The 19,026-nt window shown below is 37.1% G+C and overlaps 3 protein-coding genes across 5 annotated transcripts; 1 reads left to right on the forward strand and 2 right to left on the reverse strand.

The window, feature by feature from the left end:
- The first annotated feature begins 4,242 nt into the window (after positions 1 to 4,242).
- On the forward strand, positions 4,243 to 7,164 carry LOC109157843 (high mobility group B protein 1). 2 transcript variants are annotated; one of them, XM_019305679.1, is made up of 8 exons: positions 4,243 to 4,358; positions 5,085 to 5,167; positions 5,375 to 5,494; positions 5,587 to 5,644; positions 5,734 to 5,778; positions 6,244 to 6,324; positions 6,446 to 6,517; positions 6,843 to 7,164. In XM_019305679.1, exons 2-8 carry the CDS (start codon positions 5,094 to 5,096, stop codon positions 6,891 to 6,893), a joined length of 501 nt encoding a protein of 166 aa, XP_019161224.1. In that variant the 5' UTR covers positions 4,243 to 4,358; positions 5,085 to 5,093; the 3' UTR covers positions 6,894 to 7,164. The 2 variants fall into 2 exon arrangements, with proteins under 2 accessions (XP_019161224.1, XP_019161225.1); XM_019305680.1 differs by having other exon boundaries at positions 6,846 to 7,164.
- A 138-nt stretch (positions 7,165 to 7,302) lies between these two features.
- LOC109157841 (dehydrodolichyl diphosphate synthase 2-like) lies at positions 7,303 to 10,243 on the reverse strand. 2 transcript variants are annotated; one of them, XM_019305677.1, is made up of 4 exons: positions 9,742 to 10,243; positions 9,549 to 9,616; positions 8,279 to 8,742; positions 7,303 to 8,241 (listed from the first exon to the last, which is right to left on the reverse strand). In XM_019305677.1, the coding sequence occupies exons 1-3, from the start codon at positions 10,162 to 10,164 to the stop codon at positions 8,295 to 8,297; spliced, it is 939 nt and encodes a 312-aa protein (XP_019161222.1). In that variant the 5' UTR covers positions 10,165 to 10,243; the 3' UTR covers positions 7,303 to 8,241; positions 8,279 to 8,294. The 2 variants fall into 2 exon arrangements, with proteins under 2 accessions (XP_019161222.1, XP_019161221.1); XM_019305676.1 differs by having other exon boundaries at positions 7,331 to 8,742; positions 9,742 to 10,242.
- A 1,989-nt stretch (positions 10,244 to 12,232) lies between these two features.
- LOC109157840 (probable envelope ADP,ATP carrier protein, chloroplastic) lies at positions 12,233 to 17,963 on the reverse strand. Its single transcript, XM_019305675.1, has 10 exons — positions 17,502 to 17,963; positions 16,788 to 16,844; positions 16,629 to 16,691; positions 16,445 to 16,501; positions 16,283 to 16,366; positions 14,365 to 14,433; positions 13,899 to 14,011; positions 13,640 to 13,809; positions 13,069 to 13,147; positions 12,233 to 12,647 (listed from the first exon to the last, which is right to left on the reverse strand). Exons 1-10 carry the CDS (start codon positions 17,823 to 17,825, stop codon positions 12,524 to 12,526), a joined length of 1,140 nt encoding a protein of 379 aa, XP_019161220.1. The 5' UTR covers positions 17,826 to 17,963; the 3' UTR covers positions 12,233 to 12,523.
- Positions 17,964 to 19,026: the final 1,063 nt, after the last annotated feature.

Below are 19,026 nucleotides of genomic sequence, written 5' to 3' on the forward strand. Positions count from 1 at the left end.
AAGAACAGTGGCTAATGACCCAACTTTTCGCCCCTGTTCCACTATAGTGGCGGAAAGTCCAAGGCTTTCAGTGATCGATCCTAGAATTCACTATTGTTGTAAAATAGTTACGAAAAGCTCTTTACAATAATAGCGGATGTGTAGTTATGTACTAGCGTGAAGCATAAGACCTAGGCCCAAGAAGTACAGGAGGGGTTAATATTAGGCATGGGAAGGGCTAAATAGGAGGAGAGAGGTTGGGATGGGAGGACTAGAGCCAGGTATCAAGTGCAAAGGGTTGGGGAGTTTGGGTGTCAAAGTAGAAAAGGAGTAAAGTCTAGGGGGGAAGGTGCAATTATAAGGAAGACATGACCCAAGGTTATAAGAGGGGCATGGCTGCATCGTTGTGCGAGGTGCTATCTACCTAGTGAGGCAATACGTGTTTGGTTGTGCTAGGTAGTTCCGTAGTGTTGCTTGGGGGCCATGTTGGCGCACCCTGCACACTATTCAGTTTCATGCATGGGCACCTTTGAGTCTCTCACCGAATATGTGGTTGGTATAGGTCCACTATGAGTGAATATTATCGAATGTTTTCACTTCTTATGGTTTTTTGGAGGTACAACTGATTTTCTAGGCATCTAGCACCATAAATAGCATGATTTCCAAGGTTTTTAGACATCATCTCTCAATCATCATTACAACACTCAACTTTCTACAAACATTCTTTCTATTGTCTATGGGTCATGTAATAGACCATCTAGGTCTGCGTCTTGTTTGTATTATATTTATAACTAGTAAATTACCTGTGCGGTGCACGGATAAAACTATTTTATTATATATTTAAATAATAAATTAAAGATAAATTATATACAATTCTAATATTTGAAAGTGTACATTTATTTGATTATAATGGTCCTCTGAGTATTAGCCATATACCAGCTGTGGTCATTTGACTTTTAAACGACCACGAGAAGTCCTCCTAGTTTTAAAAAATAATCACATGTGGTCTTCCGTTAAGTTTGCTGTCAAAGGGGCATTAAGTTTGAGGACAAAATTGTCATTTCACCTATATTTTTTCCTTAAAGCCCTAGAATCCATGTTGGGAGATGAAAACCCAGTTAAAATAGAAGAAGAAACTCAATGAGAATTGCATCCATTTCTTGTCATTTCCCATACACATCCACCAGTGAAGTTTCTAGAATTGCATTTCCAAAGAAGCCAAGCTTCACAATGAGAACATGCACTCCACCTCCACCACCACTAACAGGAAGCTTGTAACCGCCCATATCCACCAACCCAAAGTGACTGCAAGGACATGCCACACCTAGGCAACGATGGACTCGTGGGCGTCACTGGACTCGCAGAGCAATCGCCTAGGTGGAGTCTTCTTCCACGAACACGATGGGTATATATAGGGAATGGCGTTTGTACAGAGCACGCAAGCTTCGCTGGGGAGGGCTACTGTCGCCGGAGTCGGAGATACGACCACAAGTACCATCTTCTGCTGCATAACACTTGCATATCTGCAGGCATGTTCGTTTTAATGAAGGGGTTTTCCCTTTCAATGCTAAAAGTGTTTTGCAGGCTCCTCCGGTTCGGACAGAACAACCATGGGCAGAATCTGTTTTTGTTCCAGACCAGCCCACTGCTCCGATTCAACCCACGCTGCCCGGATCGGTTCTGGCTCACAATGACTAGCCTGAACCAGCTGAACACACACAAGCAGCAGTCGCCACTCGGCCCCGAGGCCGGCCTAGGGGGCGGTCTATGAAAACGATGGTCTGGTCCCAACCATGGCTACCCAGAGTCGATCTCAAGCTCCTTTTATGGCTCTCTCTACTCAAGTTTACCCTACTGAACCCACTTGTTACTCACAGGCAGTCAAACATTCTGAGTGGCGAAAAGCAATGGATGAAGAGTTTAATGCCCTTCTTCAGAATGAAACCTGGTGTCTTGTTCCATCACAGTCAAATATGAATGTTACTGGGTGCAAATGGGTTTTTCGCACCAAAAGGAAAACAGATGGATCAATTAAACGCCACAAAGCAAGGTTAGTGGTTAAAGGATTCAATCAAGTACCTGGACATGATTTTTTCAACACATTCAGCCCAATGGTCAAACCCACAACTGTCAAGTTGCTTCTATCTTTGGCTATATCTTCTAGATGGGTTATTAAGCAGCTTGATGTACACAATGCCTTTTTGAATGAAAAATTGTCTAAAACTGTTTATATGAAGTAACCACCTAGGTATATTGACAAACGGTTTCATAATCATGTCTGCCTACTGAAACGCTATCTATATGGATTAAAACAGGCTCCCAGAGCATGATTTAATCGCTTGCACGCGTTTCTAATGACAGCTGGGTTTAAAGCCTCAAAAACAAATGCTTTTCTATTCTACCTCTTACAAGATTCTACCTTTATATATGTTTTAGTATATATGGATGATATTCTTGTAATGGGGAGTGATCAGAATCTTATCAGTGTTCTACTTGCAAAATTGTCTACAGAGTTCAAGATTAGAAATCTTGGTGAAACCTTCTTGGGATTGAAACTGTTAAGTTTAGTGATGGGATTTTGCTTTCCTAGCAACGATACATGACAGATATTTTGAAACGTGCTGGCATGACAGACTGTAAATCATTAACTATTCCTATATCTGTCTCGAAATCTAATATCTTTGATGTAGATTTATATGATGATGTTACACAGTATAGGAGTTTGACTGGAGCTTTACAGTATCTCACTATTACACGTCCAGATCTGTCCTTTGCAGTTAATCAACTCTGTCAACATATGCATGCTCCTACAGTATCTCATTGGGAGCAATTGAAATGTGTACTGATGTATGTCAAGGGAACTATTACTTATGGTATGCGTATAAGGAAGTAAGTGTCTAGGGAGTTGCGTGCCTTTTCTGATTCTGATTGGGTTGGCTGTCTTGAGGATTGTAAGTCAACTAGTGGTTATGATGTCTTTCTTGAACCCAATCTTGTTTCTTGGTTATGTAAGAAACAAAGAACTGTTGCTAGATCTTCCACTTATACTGAGTATAAAGCTCTAGCAGATGTCTGTGCTGAAGTAACCCTACTGCGTGAAATTGGCGTGACTAACATATCTGTTCCCAAGTTGTGGTGTGATAATCTTGGTGCTACATACATGTGTGCAAATCCTATATTTCATGCTCGCACTAAGCATGTGGAGATTGATTATCATTTTCTTAGAGACAAAGTTGCGAATAGAGATATATAGGTTAATTTCATCTCAATGAAGGATCAACTTGCTGATATTTCACCAAGGCTCTATATGGTCCTATGTTTTCTTTTCTTAGAGACAAGCTACAGGTTACCAATATACCTGTGCTTGAGGGGAAGTATTAGTACTCTATGTATTTGAGTTATATTATGATTCCCTATCCTAGTCTATTTAAGACTCTCCTAGTATATATACCAGTAATCTGTACATTTGTAATTACATTACCGAATACAATTCTATCAGTTCTCATCTAGGTACCATCAAAGTTATTCTGATCGACAAAAATAAATGCACCAATGTAAGGCCCTATCACCTTGACCTCCTTTTATGAAATAAATCTAATTGAAAGATTGTGAACTTGAATCCAAAACTCTGCATGAATTAGAGGCACTATTAGCCGGCTTTAATTTTCATGCAACTTCAAACAACACCGTAAGGTTATATTCAAAAGCTTAATGACCATCTTTCAAGACTCGAGACATATCTATTTCATGGTAAAATAGAAACAAAAAGAGATTATACTTTAACTTTCTGATGCTCACCCATTTTTCTGGTTTCCATAGAGTTTTGAGTCGTTGCTTCCAAATCATCGACAGTTCGACACCCAAGATGACTCATCCATCGTCCTCTATAGTTGAAGCAGCACCGGCTCATCAATCGTGGTAGAATGATGATCAACCATGAGGAACACAGATTAAAAAAAAAAATCGTAAAAAGAACTTATCACAAGAACAAAAATGAAACCAAATTTAATCACAATTTTTATTAAATTAGAATTAATTAAAAATAGTTAAAACAATCAAATTTAGTGTTATTATTTTTAAAAATGATATTTTAAAATATTTATTAAAATAAGATTATATTGATTCTCAAAAAAGAAAAGAGCATACTTTGTTTAAAAGAACTTTATGATTCCAGGACACTTAACTTTTATGATTTTTCTTAAAACCTTCAACGGCCGAGATCGAGTTATTCTTGATCTACGGCTGACAAGCGAGCAGACAGACATCAGTCCAAAACCGCCCGGTCTGTTTCTTCATTCTTCTCTTCTCTCTTCTTGGCCCTCACTGCTCTGTTTTCTTCTTCTGCCTCCGTGATCGCCGATCACTCCTTATCTCTCAAGGTTTATTTTTCCCCTAATTTTTCTTTTTTAATTTTTTCTATTTACTAGCACCATGGATTATAACTATAATTATGTTCGAGTTAGATTTCCTGAATTTTTCTTTGTTGAAAGTAGTTGCTTGTGCTGTGAATTTTCTGGATTTTTTGTTGAAATACTACAATCCAATTATTTTAATTATTTTCTTGCATATAATTATGTTGATGCAGCGTTATTGTTTAGTTAAGTGTTTATGGAAAGGGTTTTATTATTTTTAGGAAAAAAAATAAATATTTTCTTCCCTGTTGACTTTATTGATAATAGAAGATAGAGATTAATCGCTTTTTTTCTTTTCTTTTGGTGTTCATTTTCTCTGATTTTTCTCTGGCAATGAAAAGAATAAGATTCCTGATCCTCTATGTTGAACCATTGATGGTAGTAATATTCTTTACTTTCCTGAATTTAATATATTTGTTTTAGCACAGTGAACTTATAAATTTCATATTTACTTAATTCTGCGAGAAAGTTGAGTTTCATTCATTCATTCCCAATTTTTAGAAGTTTACATACTATGCAAAGTTGCAATATTTGCCCACTTTTGCATAGCATAGTGGTTAACCATTTCTGTGCGTCGACTCTATACATGAGAGAAAGAAGTCGAGAATTATGTTTGGCTTTGATTTTCAATGTGATTTATTTGTTTTCCACTACGTTAGCTGCTTCTAATCCAAAACTGCTGCACTCGTATAGGCTTGAACAATGAAGAGTGCAAAGGGGAAAGCAGCATCAAGAAAAGAAACAAAAGCGGCATTGAAGCCTGTTGTTGATGACAGGTTAGCAATATCCCAAAGTTAAACGTTAATTTTATTCGTGCCAGGATAAAGTAATGGGAAGACTATATTGCCTCTACCATTGTGTGTTTTGATGAAGTTAGCTGCTGTGCTAGTGAATTTTGTTTCTAATTTGGTTTTAACGGTGGTGGGTACAGTGAGAGCAGGAATGTTATAGTGATGGATCATGTGTATCTCTATTATTTTCAGAAAGTCTGGGAAGAGAAAGGCTGCCCAGAAGGCCGACAAGGGAAAAGCTAAGAAGGAGAAGAAGGCTAAGAAAGACCCTAACAAGCCCAAGAGGCCACCAAGTGCTTTCTTTGTATTCCTGTAATGATTCTTTCTCATGATGTTTTTGAGATAATTTACACATAATGTTGTGAGGTCTGCCTAGTATCATCTGACTTATTTTGGTGTTGCAGTGAGGAGTTCCGGAAGACATTTAAAAAAGAAAACCCCAATGTGAAGGCTGTATCAGCTGTAAGTTAATTGCGGTTACGCTAAATGTTTATCTGCTTGAAACTCAGTTCTGAAGACTGAATTTTTATTTGGTTTATCTGTGTCTGAAGGTCGGGAAAGCTGGGGGAGAGAAGTGGAAATCATTGACTGCAGCTGTAAGTATTTGAGGCCTTCTCCCTAGCCAAAGTTATTGTGGGCAAAGTCTTTCGATCTTTCCTCTGGTTTTTTTTTTTCTTTCTTTCTTTCTAAGCATGATTGGTTTGGACACCTATTACTATGAAAAGCTGTTTTACTATTCATTACTCAGGCTAATCACCCAATTAAACAAAAAAGCTTATACATTTTAGCAGCATACTAGGTGACTGAGTAGTAAATCTAGTAATTTTCATTCCTTGTGGTATTCTGGTTATAAATTGATGGTGATAAAGAAGAGTGTTCATTGAAGACTAATTGGAATATGTAAAAGGGCATGCTAGTGCAAGGATCCCTTTTAAATGATACATATATCCTAAACTTGATCTTGCATAAATTTGAATATTTTTATTTGAAATCGGAAGATGAGAGAGAAAGCATCAAACTCATATAACAGATAAAACTTACCCTTACATACTGGTCTATAGGAAAAAGCTCCTTACGAAGCAAAGGCTGCTGCAAGGAAGGTTGATTATGAAAAGCTAATGAATGCCTATAACAAGAAGCAGGTGAATCTTCCTACCGTCTCTTGTTTTCATCAAGCAGCATTGTCCCATGAGAATTGTAGTGTAAAACAATAAGTTAGAAGTGTTTATTGACTTGTCTCTTATTTTGCCCATTAATTGGCAGGAAAGCTCAGCTGATGAAGAATCGGAAAAGTCAAACTCTGAAGTGCATGATGAGGACGAGGAAAGTGGGCAGGTATTTCCCGAAGATACTACTCCGTATTATTTTTGTGGATGGCGAGAGAAACCCCACAATCCTTTCGAGTGTGTATCCCCCGCCTTATAACCTTTGTCTGCAAAGGACCACAAGGACCACAAGGAAGTAAACTAGCCTAGGTTACCCATAACTGACCAGCTCAAACCAAGGAGGCAAGGATTCGAACTTGTGGCCTTGTGGTTACAAGCGTGGATTTATTGCCATCTTGGCTGGGGTTACCTCCTACTACTCCATATTTAGGTTAATTGAATGTTGTGAGTAATTCCCGAGATACCCACTTATTCTGTATGTATTTTCTGTGCAGGGGGAAGAAGATGATGAGGAAGAAGAGGATGACGATGAAGATGATGACTAAAGTTATTTGGGATCCATGTTATATATCCATGGCTGCTGGATGCTGAACGTTTATATTATAGGTCGACTGTAACATACGGAGTATATCTTGTGTATGCTTACCATTCTAGGTGACATTGCAGGATCATAAAATTATCACATAGGGCAAGATATGACTCCTATCTACATAGATCTGGATGAATTTCTGTATATCCATTTGCACCTATATTATGAACTTATGGTATTTTGTATCCTTTTGATCTTTAGATTATCACTGCAGTTCTAATTATCAATGTTATTGGCCATTTACCATTTGGTGTTATTCTATTTTGCCAGCATTCAAGTAAGCAATATAATCAAAATAAATCCTGGGAAAGTGGGAAATATCAAATATATGTTGCAAGCCCTCAAGTAAAATAAAATAAAAGCCTTTTTTTTTTTTTTAACAGAGGTCTCAGATTGGATGTAATATTTCAAGAATCTGACTTCCAGAAATTACAATTTCTATGTAAATGGTTTGCCAACTAACAAGACTATTCCTACACAAATAAACAATAAAAAAGAAGATATAGAAACATAAAGAAGAGGAGCAAATTATCTCTCATTCCATGCAGTTTTCTCTTCTTCAGATAGGTGAAGCTTGAGCCATAGTCCAGCACCTCAAACACTACAATAGGGTATCAAGCAAAGGCCACAAAGACCAAAGACTTCAAGCACATGCTGTTATGCTGTTAGTGAAAAGACAAGCTACTTAGAAGTTCATGATGCATGAACTTGTGGAGTTGGGAGATAGCCTACCTTGCATTGTGAACCCTAATCCAAAAATAATTTTCGGATTCTGTACCAACAGTTGACACGTTTTGTACCTAATAACTACTAATTACATACACATAACAATATAACATGATAACTACACTAATTACAGACACAACATAATAACTACAGAAACTAACTGTTAACTATAAGTACAGAATATGTTATCTACGGACACATAACATGTTAAGTTGCAATTAACATATTTTGTACTTGCACTTAACAATTTGTGTCTGTAGTTATCATGTTATGTGTCTGTAATTATCAAGTGCCTTCAATTTGTTTACAGGTACATAGATTATTAATTACAGGTACAGAATGTGTTAACTACAGACACATAATTTTTGGACCAAGGTTCACAATGCAATATGAACCCTGGTCCAATGGTATAACAATTGAAGATAGCCATCTAGGGTTGAGTAGCTGATAAACAAAATACCACAAGGCTGGCCATCCATTTGCTAGATCCATAACTTCTGAATATCACAGGCATTGTGGCAGCACTGTTACTGATTGCAAATCCTCAAAGCAGTCAACAGTATAATGAATCAAAGTCACAGTTCAATTCTGCATCATTATTTTTTGGATCCCACCAGAGGGAACAAAGAACTCAAGATTTTTGCCCGCCAAACCGTCTCTGCCTTTGCTGGAAAGAGTACAAAGCCTCTAAAAACTCGGCCTCTCCAAAATCAGGCCAATGCGATTGTGAAAAAAACAGTTCTGTGTATGCCAACTGCCACAGCATGAAGTTGCTAATTCTAAGCTCACCGCTAGTTCGAATCAATAAATCAGGGTATTGAAAGTGAGTACAGCTCGTTTGTAGTTCCTGCTCAATTAGAAAGCCATCGATATCTTTGGGCTCAATCTTACCATCCTTCACCTTTTGGGCTATGCTTTGACAAGCTTGTACAACGTCGTACTGCCCACTATAACTAACGGCCACAATGAGATGAAGCCGTGAATTATTTTTTGTTGAATCCACTGCTTTGCTTAGCAATCCCAGTAATGGCTTGGGGAGCTTAGTGGAGTCTCCAATTACAGATATTCGAATTTCTGCTCTGTTGAAAACCGATATTACACATGAGAAACAACAGATGGCAAAACCATTATCACAAAGCCACAGATTTAACATTAGTTTGTAGTGCCTGTTGCAACAACATATTATCTAACCATTATATCATGTGGAGAACCATTAGTGAGGCACTTATACAACTCCAGTAATATCACCACACAATATGATTACACATAAAAGCAATTTGTTTAGTGTAACTACTATGGAGCATTTGTTAATATACCCGATACACGATCAGCTTTTGAGAAAGTCATTTTGTATGTAATCGGCTATCAGCTAACAACTAATTTACCAAACATCTTTCTACAATCAGCTAATGCTATCAACTACTCAAACCCACTAACCCAATCAACTAACAGCTAACAACTATATACCAAACACCCCATTATGTTCTTTCAACTTTATTTCTTTATAGCCCGTCACCACATTTTCGAGAGACAGGGTGTTGGACTTGGCCCTTTATCAGCCCGTGACCTGGCTCTAATACCACTTGTTAGATCAAATGCTTACTACTTACGACCCTTTACCGACCTCCATCCAACAATCCCCTTGACTACATGGTGTTGGACTTGGCCCTTACTGGCATCTGCTCAACAAGTTATGTACCCTCAAAATTCATTCATATTATGTTCTTTATGTTAATTCTTGTTTCTTCGTGGATACCTAATGCTTTACCCTTCATGTTTATGCCTAAAGAATTCCATATTATGGCAGTCTATATTAGCAGGAAATAGTATAGATAAGAGTAACCATATTTTCTAAAATTAAATTCCTGAAATATCAGAAACTCACCTTGCAAATTCTTCAAGTAAATTATCCAGTCCATTTTTGAATAAGCCCATCAAAAAGTCAACCTCTACCTGTGCAATCCGAATGCAATAAGACTAAAAATATAAGAAAATGAATTTTCATACCAACAAAACAAATATTTTTAACTTGAAAATAAAATTTCAGCATTTTTAAAAACAATTTATTTCGAACTCACTTTGGGTCGAAACCAATTATCCAATGAGAAAGCGAAAACAGTGAGAACCCTAATCTCCCACTTGCAGCAAAGCTTCACCAATCTCCTCAGAGCCTGAACACCCGCTTCATAACCCGAAGCCACAGGCAACCCTCTCGTCCGAGCCCACCGTCTGTTCCCGTCCATTATAACTGCCACGTGGTTCGGCATCAGATCCTGCCGGAGCCCCGCCGGCAGAGACGCTTCCTCATCCAAAGCTTCACCGCTCTCTTTGAAACGAACGGCTCCATTTTCCGTCCCATTAATGGCATTCTTTGCCGCGACTGCAACTTGATATGGCCGCACCTGAGCTACATATTGAGGGTGTAGTGGAACGCGCGAGATAGGAATGGAGCGTTTGAGGTCGGAAGGTGAGAAGGAAAAGCAGAGGCGGTGAGAAAGCATGTTACCGTATAGCTCCGGGCGGTAAGAAGGATTGACTGAGTGGGAGAAGAGTCAAAGTTTATCGACTCGTATATATGGAACGGTTGTAACTTCGTCCAACAATCCCCTGGACTATATAGAAAACGCCGTCGTTTCATGCAATATTTGAGACATCGTCCTTCCACTCCTTCAAGCATTGTGACTAGGGGAATGTTGGGCGGAAGACGATGAATACCTTGACTTTCTATAAAAAAAAATAATAATAAAGTTTGTTTTCGCTATAGTTATAGTTTTGGGGTGATGGTAAGAGTTTGATCATAACAATTTTTTGCATCTTAACTTGTGATCGTAAGGACTTGTTACGGACTAGAAATTTTATAAATATTTATGAGTCCACTATGGGTTAATTTTGTTGGAAAAAATAACTTAAAATGGAATGTTAAGTGGTTATCTTGTAGTACAATTATCAGTGGGGTCCACTTTCGATTTGAGTCGGGTTAAAGTGGATTCGGATTCTTCGTAGTGAGACGAAGAGATTGATATATTGTACGCTCAAAACGGATAATGAGTGAATGAGATATTCAAAGTAGACTCATTGAGTTGAAAAAATGAAGGGAAAAGTGAGCTTTTGTCCCACATTGGTTTGAAAAGAGGATTTGCCCCCCTTTTTATACAAAGCTCTTTTTTTGAAACTTGTAGAATTGTATAGTCTCTCTCGCGGGGGGCAAATCAAATTTCAACTAGAAATGAGATTGACCTAGCTTCTTGATGAGCGCATATGGGAGGAAAACTAGTGTTTTATCGAGACTCAACTTTTGCTTGTGCAAGTTGCTGCTTGCCCAAAACTTGCATGTTCCCCTTCCCCCACTTTAAGTGCAGAGATTTGATGAGCTCTTAACTCCTTCATGTGTTCCTCATACTTCACCCTTCTGTCTTTGTTATCAACCTAACTTATCCTCCTGGCCTCCTTTTTTTGTCTTTTCATTCATTTTTTGCCTTTCCAAACTCAGAGACTCCGCCTTCTGGAGAAGCTTTATCTTCTCTCTCTCTTCATTCTGCCGGAGAACCTGAAAGATAAGTTAACACCCATATATTAATAATAACTAACATTATACAATTAATAATAAGCATATATACATACCTCAAACTCATGTTCACGCTTCCTAGCTTTATCTATTTGCTGCTTCGGCCTTGACACGTGCAAGATCTTCCTGTAAACAAAGTTCTAATAAAGACACCACCTCCACTTCTCGCACCATTTCCGATATTGCCTATCTAACCACAATCCCAATAAAATACCCTACAAACAATCAAAAAAAAAACCACCGTCGTCGTCACCAACCCCTACCGTTGCACTGCCTTCGGCCATGACACTACTTCCTCTTCGTACAAACAACTTATCACTTTATCTCCATTAAACTTACTTCCTCAAACTATCTGTTTGTGGAAGACTAAACTTGTTCTCTTTATCATCTCTATCCGCTTAAGTTTTGTATGTTGCAGTGGGAAATGCCATGTCCTAGACCCTATGGCAAACTATGAGGTCGCCTTTCAATATTCTTCTCCGACACGATATATGAGTCTTCATAGTCCATTGCAGTCTTTGTGGAGCCAAGGTTTTATTTAGACTTTTTGCAAAACCCAACTATCTCTGTCTATTTAAAGGCTTCTGCCCAAAGTATCGCACGATGATTTCACCATTGACCAGTATAGAACCTGTGACAATTAATCAACTCAACGACTACCATTTTGTTCGTGACAAAATATCATCAAAAGAACTACAAGTAAACTACATATCTACAAAAGAACCAACAGGCAGACATCCTCACCAAGCCACTAACTACAACAAAGTTAAATAATCTAAGAGACAAGTTCAATATTCTATCTAGAAAACCTTAAACTTGAGGGGACGTAAGAACTCTGTATTCTAAAAGCACTAGAATTCCTTCTCCCTCTCTTTGCATTATTGAGAAGATATCATTTACCATTCTTATCTTAACATTCATACTTCCTGTACTCTAAATATAATGAATTAATCAATTAGAACTAACAACAATAATAACAACAACAACAACAATAATAATAACTATAATAATAATAATAAAGACCACTATGGAAGGATGCAATGGTCAATCTGAGAGCATCACTAAGTTCTGTAGGCATAAATATTACAAGAAACAAAGATTACGTGACTAGAATGAAGGCACTAAACTTGACTGTTCTACAAAAATTAGAGCTGCAGATACTAAAGCACTATACTAGCAGCTCAAGTTTCATACAAATGCTTTAAGCTAATGTGAATGCTTTCCCCAGCAGAAGCACTGGGCAAAAAAATAATGGTGACACCAATATTGTATCGAAAGTACACCAAACTCAAGATTTAAGCTTTGCAATCATCAGAGATTTGCTCTTCCTTCTTGCGATTTTCCTCCACAATTTTTTGGAACTCCGTTTCACTTGTTGCAATCAGTCGCTTCACAGTGTCGAAAGTTGTAAGCCTTATGCTGGAAAGAATATAGACACAATTATAGTGAGAAAATCAAATAGCAGAGTAGTCTTCGAGTGCTAACAATCCCGTAACATTATTCTTGGAAGCTTTAAGAAAAAGAAGGCGAAAAGGTTTAATCATGAAATGGTAGGGTCTGGTGAAGCATTATGGTATCAGAACTGGCCTGATATTGTAATCCAGTTGGAAACACCGAAATAGGAAAATGCACTTTTTGCTAATATTCTTAGGGAAATTACAGTGTCAATTGAGTTGCAGGAACTTAGATAGCCATACATGAAGTGTAAGTAATTAATTGACACCATTTCTATTTGCAGGGAGTGTTCATGAAGAGGTTTGGCATACCATTCTTCAAGATTCAAGAAGATATGTATTTATAAACACTTAAGAAAAAATATGCAACAAGAAGAAAGATAGACCTGCTATTGGGCAGAGTCTTCAGAGCATTTGGCACAAAGCCCCTATACAGTCCAACTGCACCATCACGTGCCAATATACCTGAAAAAGTTTCAAATAAATTAGCAAGAACCATTCAAATTGCCAAAGATGTGTCGCACTTCATAAAATATGAAACTTAGAATACATGAAATTATAGAAGTAAACAAAATTTGTGATAGTAGCATTCAAAAGCTCATACCATACTACACATTTTGGACTTTGACATATGCTCTTAAAAACAAATTCATTAAAAATAGTAAATACAGTTCCACTTCGAGAATCAAAATTATAGATCTCAGGCTGTGTAATTGTATACATGATCGATCCAATTGCAAGAAAAGGAATATAGAACATTGAATCTCTTGCATGCATTTTTACTATTTTATGAGTCAGGGGACTACTGTGACAAAGAACTACAACAGTTAGGCTTATGACCTACCAATAGAAACATTTAGTAGTTCTTGCAATTTCCAATAAGGAGAAAGCTGAGAAAGCAACTTATTCAAAGATAAGATTGATATTAAGAATGAATACGTTTTAATGCCAGTTTACCTAGGAAAGCATCCAAAACTGTCTTGTAAGGTGTACCCTTCATTTGCATTTGCCGTCTTACTGTGTCCAATGGATAGCATGTGAGTGTGGCCACACTTGCAGAAATCAATCCTGTAATTAGTGATGTTTGAGTGCTCTTCTGATATTTCTCTGGCAGAGATTTCTTCACCCTGATATTCACAAACCAAAATATAAATTATAAATATATATTCCACAGGTAGACAATCATAAAGTGATCACTTAAAAAACATAGGCTCACAGGTCAAAAACGCAAAAGTTCACAGCAATATATGGTGCTATTCCAATTAGAGAAGGTCCTAGACCATTATAAAAGGATGCAATTCCTTCCTCTTTCAGCATGTTAAGAGCAACCTGAAAGATATTAATAGAATCCAAATTAATATTGGCATGATTGTTTACCTTTTACAACACATAGATAGGACTTTAAATTTATAGAAATGCAATGGCCACTGAACCATTCATTTGATACATCAGAGTTTGAACCTTTAACTTAAGACTCACCAATTTGACATAGAACTGCCTCCTATTTTACTTGATTGAATGGTTATGTGATAATTGCATGATTTATTTTTCTTTAGTACAAACTACGAAAATGCTAACAGAACAACCATATTTCTCGCATTTAAAAACAAACAAAGCAGCCTAGCGTCCAACGCTCATTTGTTAGATCTATGCACAGCAAGTATAATTTCAGCTCATCTTACCTCTGTCATAGTTTTATACCCGGGTTCAACAGCCAATCTCAACCTCAAAACATCTAATGGATAGGTAACCTGCCAAATAAACAAGATATTAATGGATAGGTAACCTGTCAAACATACAAGATATGGATAGCAAAGATATTGAGGTGATAACAAAAAATATAGGCAGTGGTTCAGAGGGGAAGGAGAGAACATAATGTTTCATGAATAGTTCCAAACCAATACTAGAAAAGAGGTTAGGTAAAATTTCAGAAATTCCCATATGTCTAGAATCCAAGTTAAGAAGATCCTATGAAAAGAATATGAGCTGACTGTTAACTACTCAATGCACCCAAACACAGCATGTCAGCATGGCACCACAGCACTAAAGGAAAACGCCCAAAGAGAAAGGGAGGGGGGAAAATCATAATAATGAAAATATCCTTACCTGTAGTGACTATGATATGAAAACTGGAGTACACACATGAATACTTAATTCGTTATTTAGTCCTCAACTATGGTAGCATTTCCAAATCTAGTCTTTAACTAATAACTTGACCACAATTTTCCCTTGACTTTGATAACAGTTCCAGATTAGTCCTCCGTTACTAGTTCCACCTTCATCTCCATGAAATCTAGAGACTAAAAGGTAATTACTAACTCCCAATAGGTTTCCTTTGGTACCAATTCCTTCTTGGACTCCATTGAAGCTCCCTTCAATGCACTTAGATAGTTTAGTGCAAATTTCGGTGTTGAGTGTCATGGTTAAATTTGGCTACTAGGACAAAATTGGTGATTGTTGGACATTAATTTTGACAATTCCACCATTGACGAGATAGTAACTTACTTTTACTTTTTAGCCCTTAGATTTCATAAAGATGAGATGAAATTGGTAACAGAGACCTAAATCTGAAATTTTCATCAAAGTTAAGGGTAAAATGCGATCTCATTATTAGTTGACGACTAAATCTAGAAATGACATCATAGTTAGGAACTAAATTGGTAATTAACTCACACTTGAACTATAGGAAGTTAAAGGGTGTTGAACAACATATTTCATATTACATAAAGCCATGACAGCAACACTACAGGTGGAGCATACTTCTTCACTAAATTGGAATTTTCTTATTACCTTGTGATATACTTCCTGTCTGTTTTTATTCTCAACTACCACTTTGGCCCAGTTTGGATAAATAGCTTAAATTAAAGCTCTTATGAAAAGAGTTGTTTGAATAAGCATTTCTTAGTAAGGCCAAAACAACTTATAAGGGTTTCTCATTATTTAACTGCCTTTGAAAAGCTATTTTCAGCTTTTTCTAATAATTACTTGAAAAAGCTTATGGAAATAAGCTGAAAATAGCTTTTTCAAGAAGACAAGCTCTTTTAATAAGTTAATCCAAACACAGTAAAAAATCAGTATAACTGTATAAGTACCCTACTGTAATAGATAAACTGAAAATAAGCTTATTCATATTGGCCTTAATATAAAATCACAATCTTAGCAACTTCCTTAGGATCTGAACGAACCCAGTATTCCTGATTCTCATCCATGGTTTTATGAGCTTCACCAGCACTCATATCCATATATTTTGCAAGCTATTTTAAAATATAGTCTAAATAGACTGGATTTCCACCAAAGAACCAATGTAGCTGACCCTACTTAACCGGAAAATAGATTTGGTTGTTTGGCCGGGGTTTACATACCACTACATGCCTTAAATATTAAGAATAACCTACATCATCCTAAGCAGTGATGAGCATGTTAAAGACTAATCTTAACCTTCCTTACTTTTTCCAATATAATCTCTTACAGATCTAAATTTCTTCAATTTCATTTATTTTCTACACCATAGAATTTCTTTAGCCACATTCCCAAGTATATGATGCCCAATTAGAATTCAGCATATTAGCACAACTTTGACAGTTTAGTTTCACAACTTACAAAAGTTGAAGTCATGCCAGCACAAGCACCTGCTGCAAGTCTTCCAATCACAGAGAGCTCACCATCTTTTCCACTAAAAATTTTCTGACAAAGTATCCATGTTAAGTGGCTTAAATTTGAAATAAAAATACAATTCAAATACTTGTGAAAAAGGTTTCATACCTTGTAGGTTTCATAGGCAAACAACTGAACTGCACTATATGGTATGATTCTTATCACCTAAACAGTAGAAGAAAATCTGTCATAATCTCAATTTTAAAGACTAAAGGTCATACTCAGCAATTACATCCATAGAAATTTATGACTGAATATTGAAGTAGCTTAGCAGGTGATAGAAGCAAAATACCTGTGGAAGGTTCCCCTTCCAATACCCTTTAATCCCTTCTGCCTTCCCAATTGAGGTAACTGCCTGCAAGTCAAAGGCATTACTGGAACAATTGGGGAATAAGGGGACTAGTCTTAGGGATATGTACTAATTAATAGTAAGCAAGAAATAAATAACTACCTCAATAAAACTAATTGCCTTCTTTGCACTTTCTTCCCCAGCTCTTAATCCATGTGTCTAAAACCAAATACAGGTAGCAGGATGGAAACTCATAAATGAACAATCATTTGCAGGAAACTAAAACAAAGACAACATGCCAAGAGATGATGGGGTGAAACACTAATTAAATGTAATGGGGAAGTGATACTAGAGAATTATAGCTGAACTTTAAATTATAAAAGAGATACTCCCTATATCACCCCACAAATCACCCACCGAATAGATACAACTCTTGACATGAACCTGGTAGCATTTTTTATTTTTATATTTACTTCCACAAGTAAATTAATATTGTTATTTTTCAAATCTTCAGTGAAGTAGAGTCCATATCAAGTTAAAAGGCTAAAAACCCTTGAAAACCCTTCTCTAACAATGCTGCAATAAAATAGAATCCAGTTTTCAATAATGAAAAAAAATCAAAACTTCAATCAACGAAGTCATTATCCTTATCTAAATTGGCTTAATTCAAAAGTTCACTATTAATACAGTGACAACTACCAGCCACAAAGAAGCAGATTATAATAACATTAGCTATAAACTCCGAAGACAAAAAGTCCTCAACTTTGATAAACTTAGAGGAGAAAACTAACAAATATTGTTAAACCAGGCTAATGTTTGGCATCAATATCCCCGCCAAAGGAAAATGAAGAAGAATGCTTAAGTTAAGACAAACACCTGCATGATGAGTTTAATCCGGTCAAGGGGGGCGGTAACAGTTTTGGCAGCGGCCCCAGCCATGGCGCCGGCGGCGAAAAGCGCGACTTCTTTCGGAGCCAAAGCGAGCATTGCCAAGGGATGCTTGAGGAGCTGAGCTGGCGTCGGCGAGAATTCCTTCTCCTCGCGCTTCTCCGCCAGAGAAATGCAAGCGAAATTGCCGGCGCCGGACATAGTGAGCCAATTGTTCCTCCGGTGTTCCGGTTCGAAATTCCGAGCATTGGTGGACAAGTCGAGTCCCGGAATTTCCCGGCAAACAAAGGTAGGTCGGTGGTTCTTTCTCATTTTCTCCGGCGGAAAACAGAGGGAGAGTAGCGTTTCCTAATTCCCCTCTGTCCAGATAAGGTAACTGACAAGCTAGAGAAAGGGTGTGAGACTTTGGAGGGAGAGATTTGGGGTTTATTTGATTGGTAGAAGAAGAGGCTTATTTTATATGTTATTGGACCTATCAAATCAAATTTCTATTAATTAATCTTTTATTTAATACAAACAATGAAAAAACAAGCTAAATTACATATTACAAATCACATCAACACAGCTATTGAAACATGAGGAAAGTTTCCGTCCCATCAACACAATATTGATTACTAATGTCACATGGGTGAAATTTGTTACAATAGACCAAGGAACGAATCTTATTAATAGTAGTGTAGAAGTAACTTGTCAAAATGAGAGATCAGAGCTTTTTAGGCCTGAGCAATACCCGCCCAATTCGAAATTCAAAATTCAACACGGGCATAGATCCGAATCCGAATGTACAAAACTCGATCCGAATTATGCTTTGTTCGGATGTTTTAAATTCGGGTAGGATTAGGATATTTGTCATCCGAACCGTCCGATTATCCGAAATTATATATATGTATGTATATGTTTTAAACGACGTCGTGTTGCTAAGTATTTATATATGATATTATAGCTAGGGTTTTCTACTTCTCCTTCTCTCCTGATGAACTCGCAGTCTTCTAGTTCTCTCTAGTCTCCGGTTCTCTCTACTTCACATCACTCTAGAGACATACTGGGAAATTTAAAAATATGAGTACAAACAGCGGAAATTGGGTCGAGGCTTGATCGGTAGGAGAAAGAAGCAAAAGAAAGTAGTAGGCTAAATCAAGCAAGCAAGCAAATGCGAAGAAATCATATGTATGTATACATAGATACCCATTTTCTTAAGTGTGGTGCCGCTTTGTTTTGTTCAATTTTTTTGTTTAATTTCTAGATTATACCATTATTGTTTGCTCCAAGTTAATGGTTTGATGGGGATGGACAATGGATGTTCAAATCAATGTTGTATACGTCTCAGACCTAAGGTCTGTGTGTATTTACAGAGTTGCATATATGTATTTCCTCCGTAAATAATTTTTTTTTTCTAAGATTTGATCTGTTACTCTTAGGGTTCATTTTCAAGCTGAATTCGTCTTTGATTGAATAGGGGTGTAAACTTCTTGATGGAATCTTGTGTATGTGAGTTTATGTTTTACAGCACTAT

This window comes from Ipomoea nil, unplaced genomic scaffold (genome assembly GCF_001879475.1).
Source record: "Ipomoea nil cultivar Tokyo-kokei standard unplaced genomic scaffold, Asagao_1.1 scaffold2792, whole genome shotgun sequence".
Lineage (NCBI taxonomy): Eukaryota > Viridiplantae > Streptophyta > Magnoliopsida > Solanales > Convolvulaceae > Ipomoea > Ipomoea nil.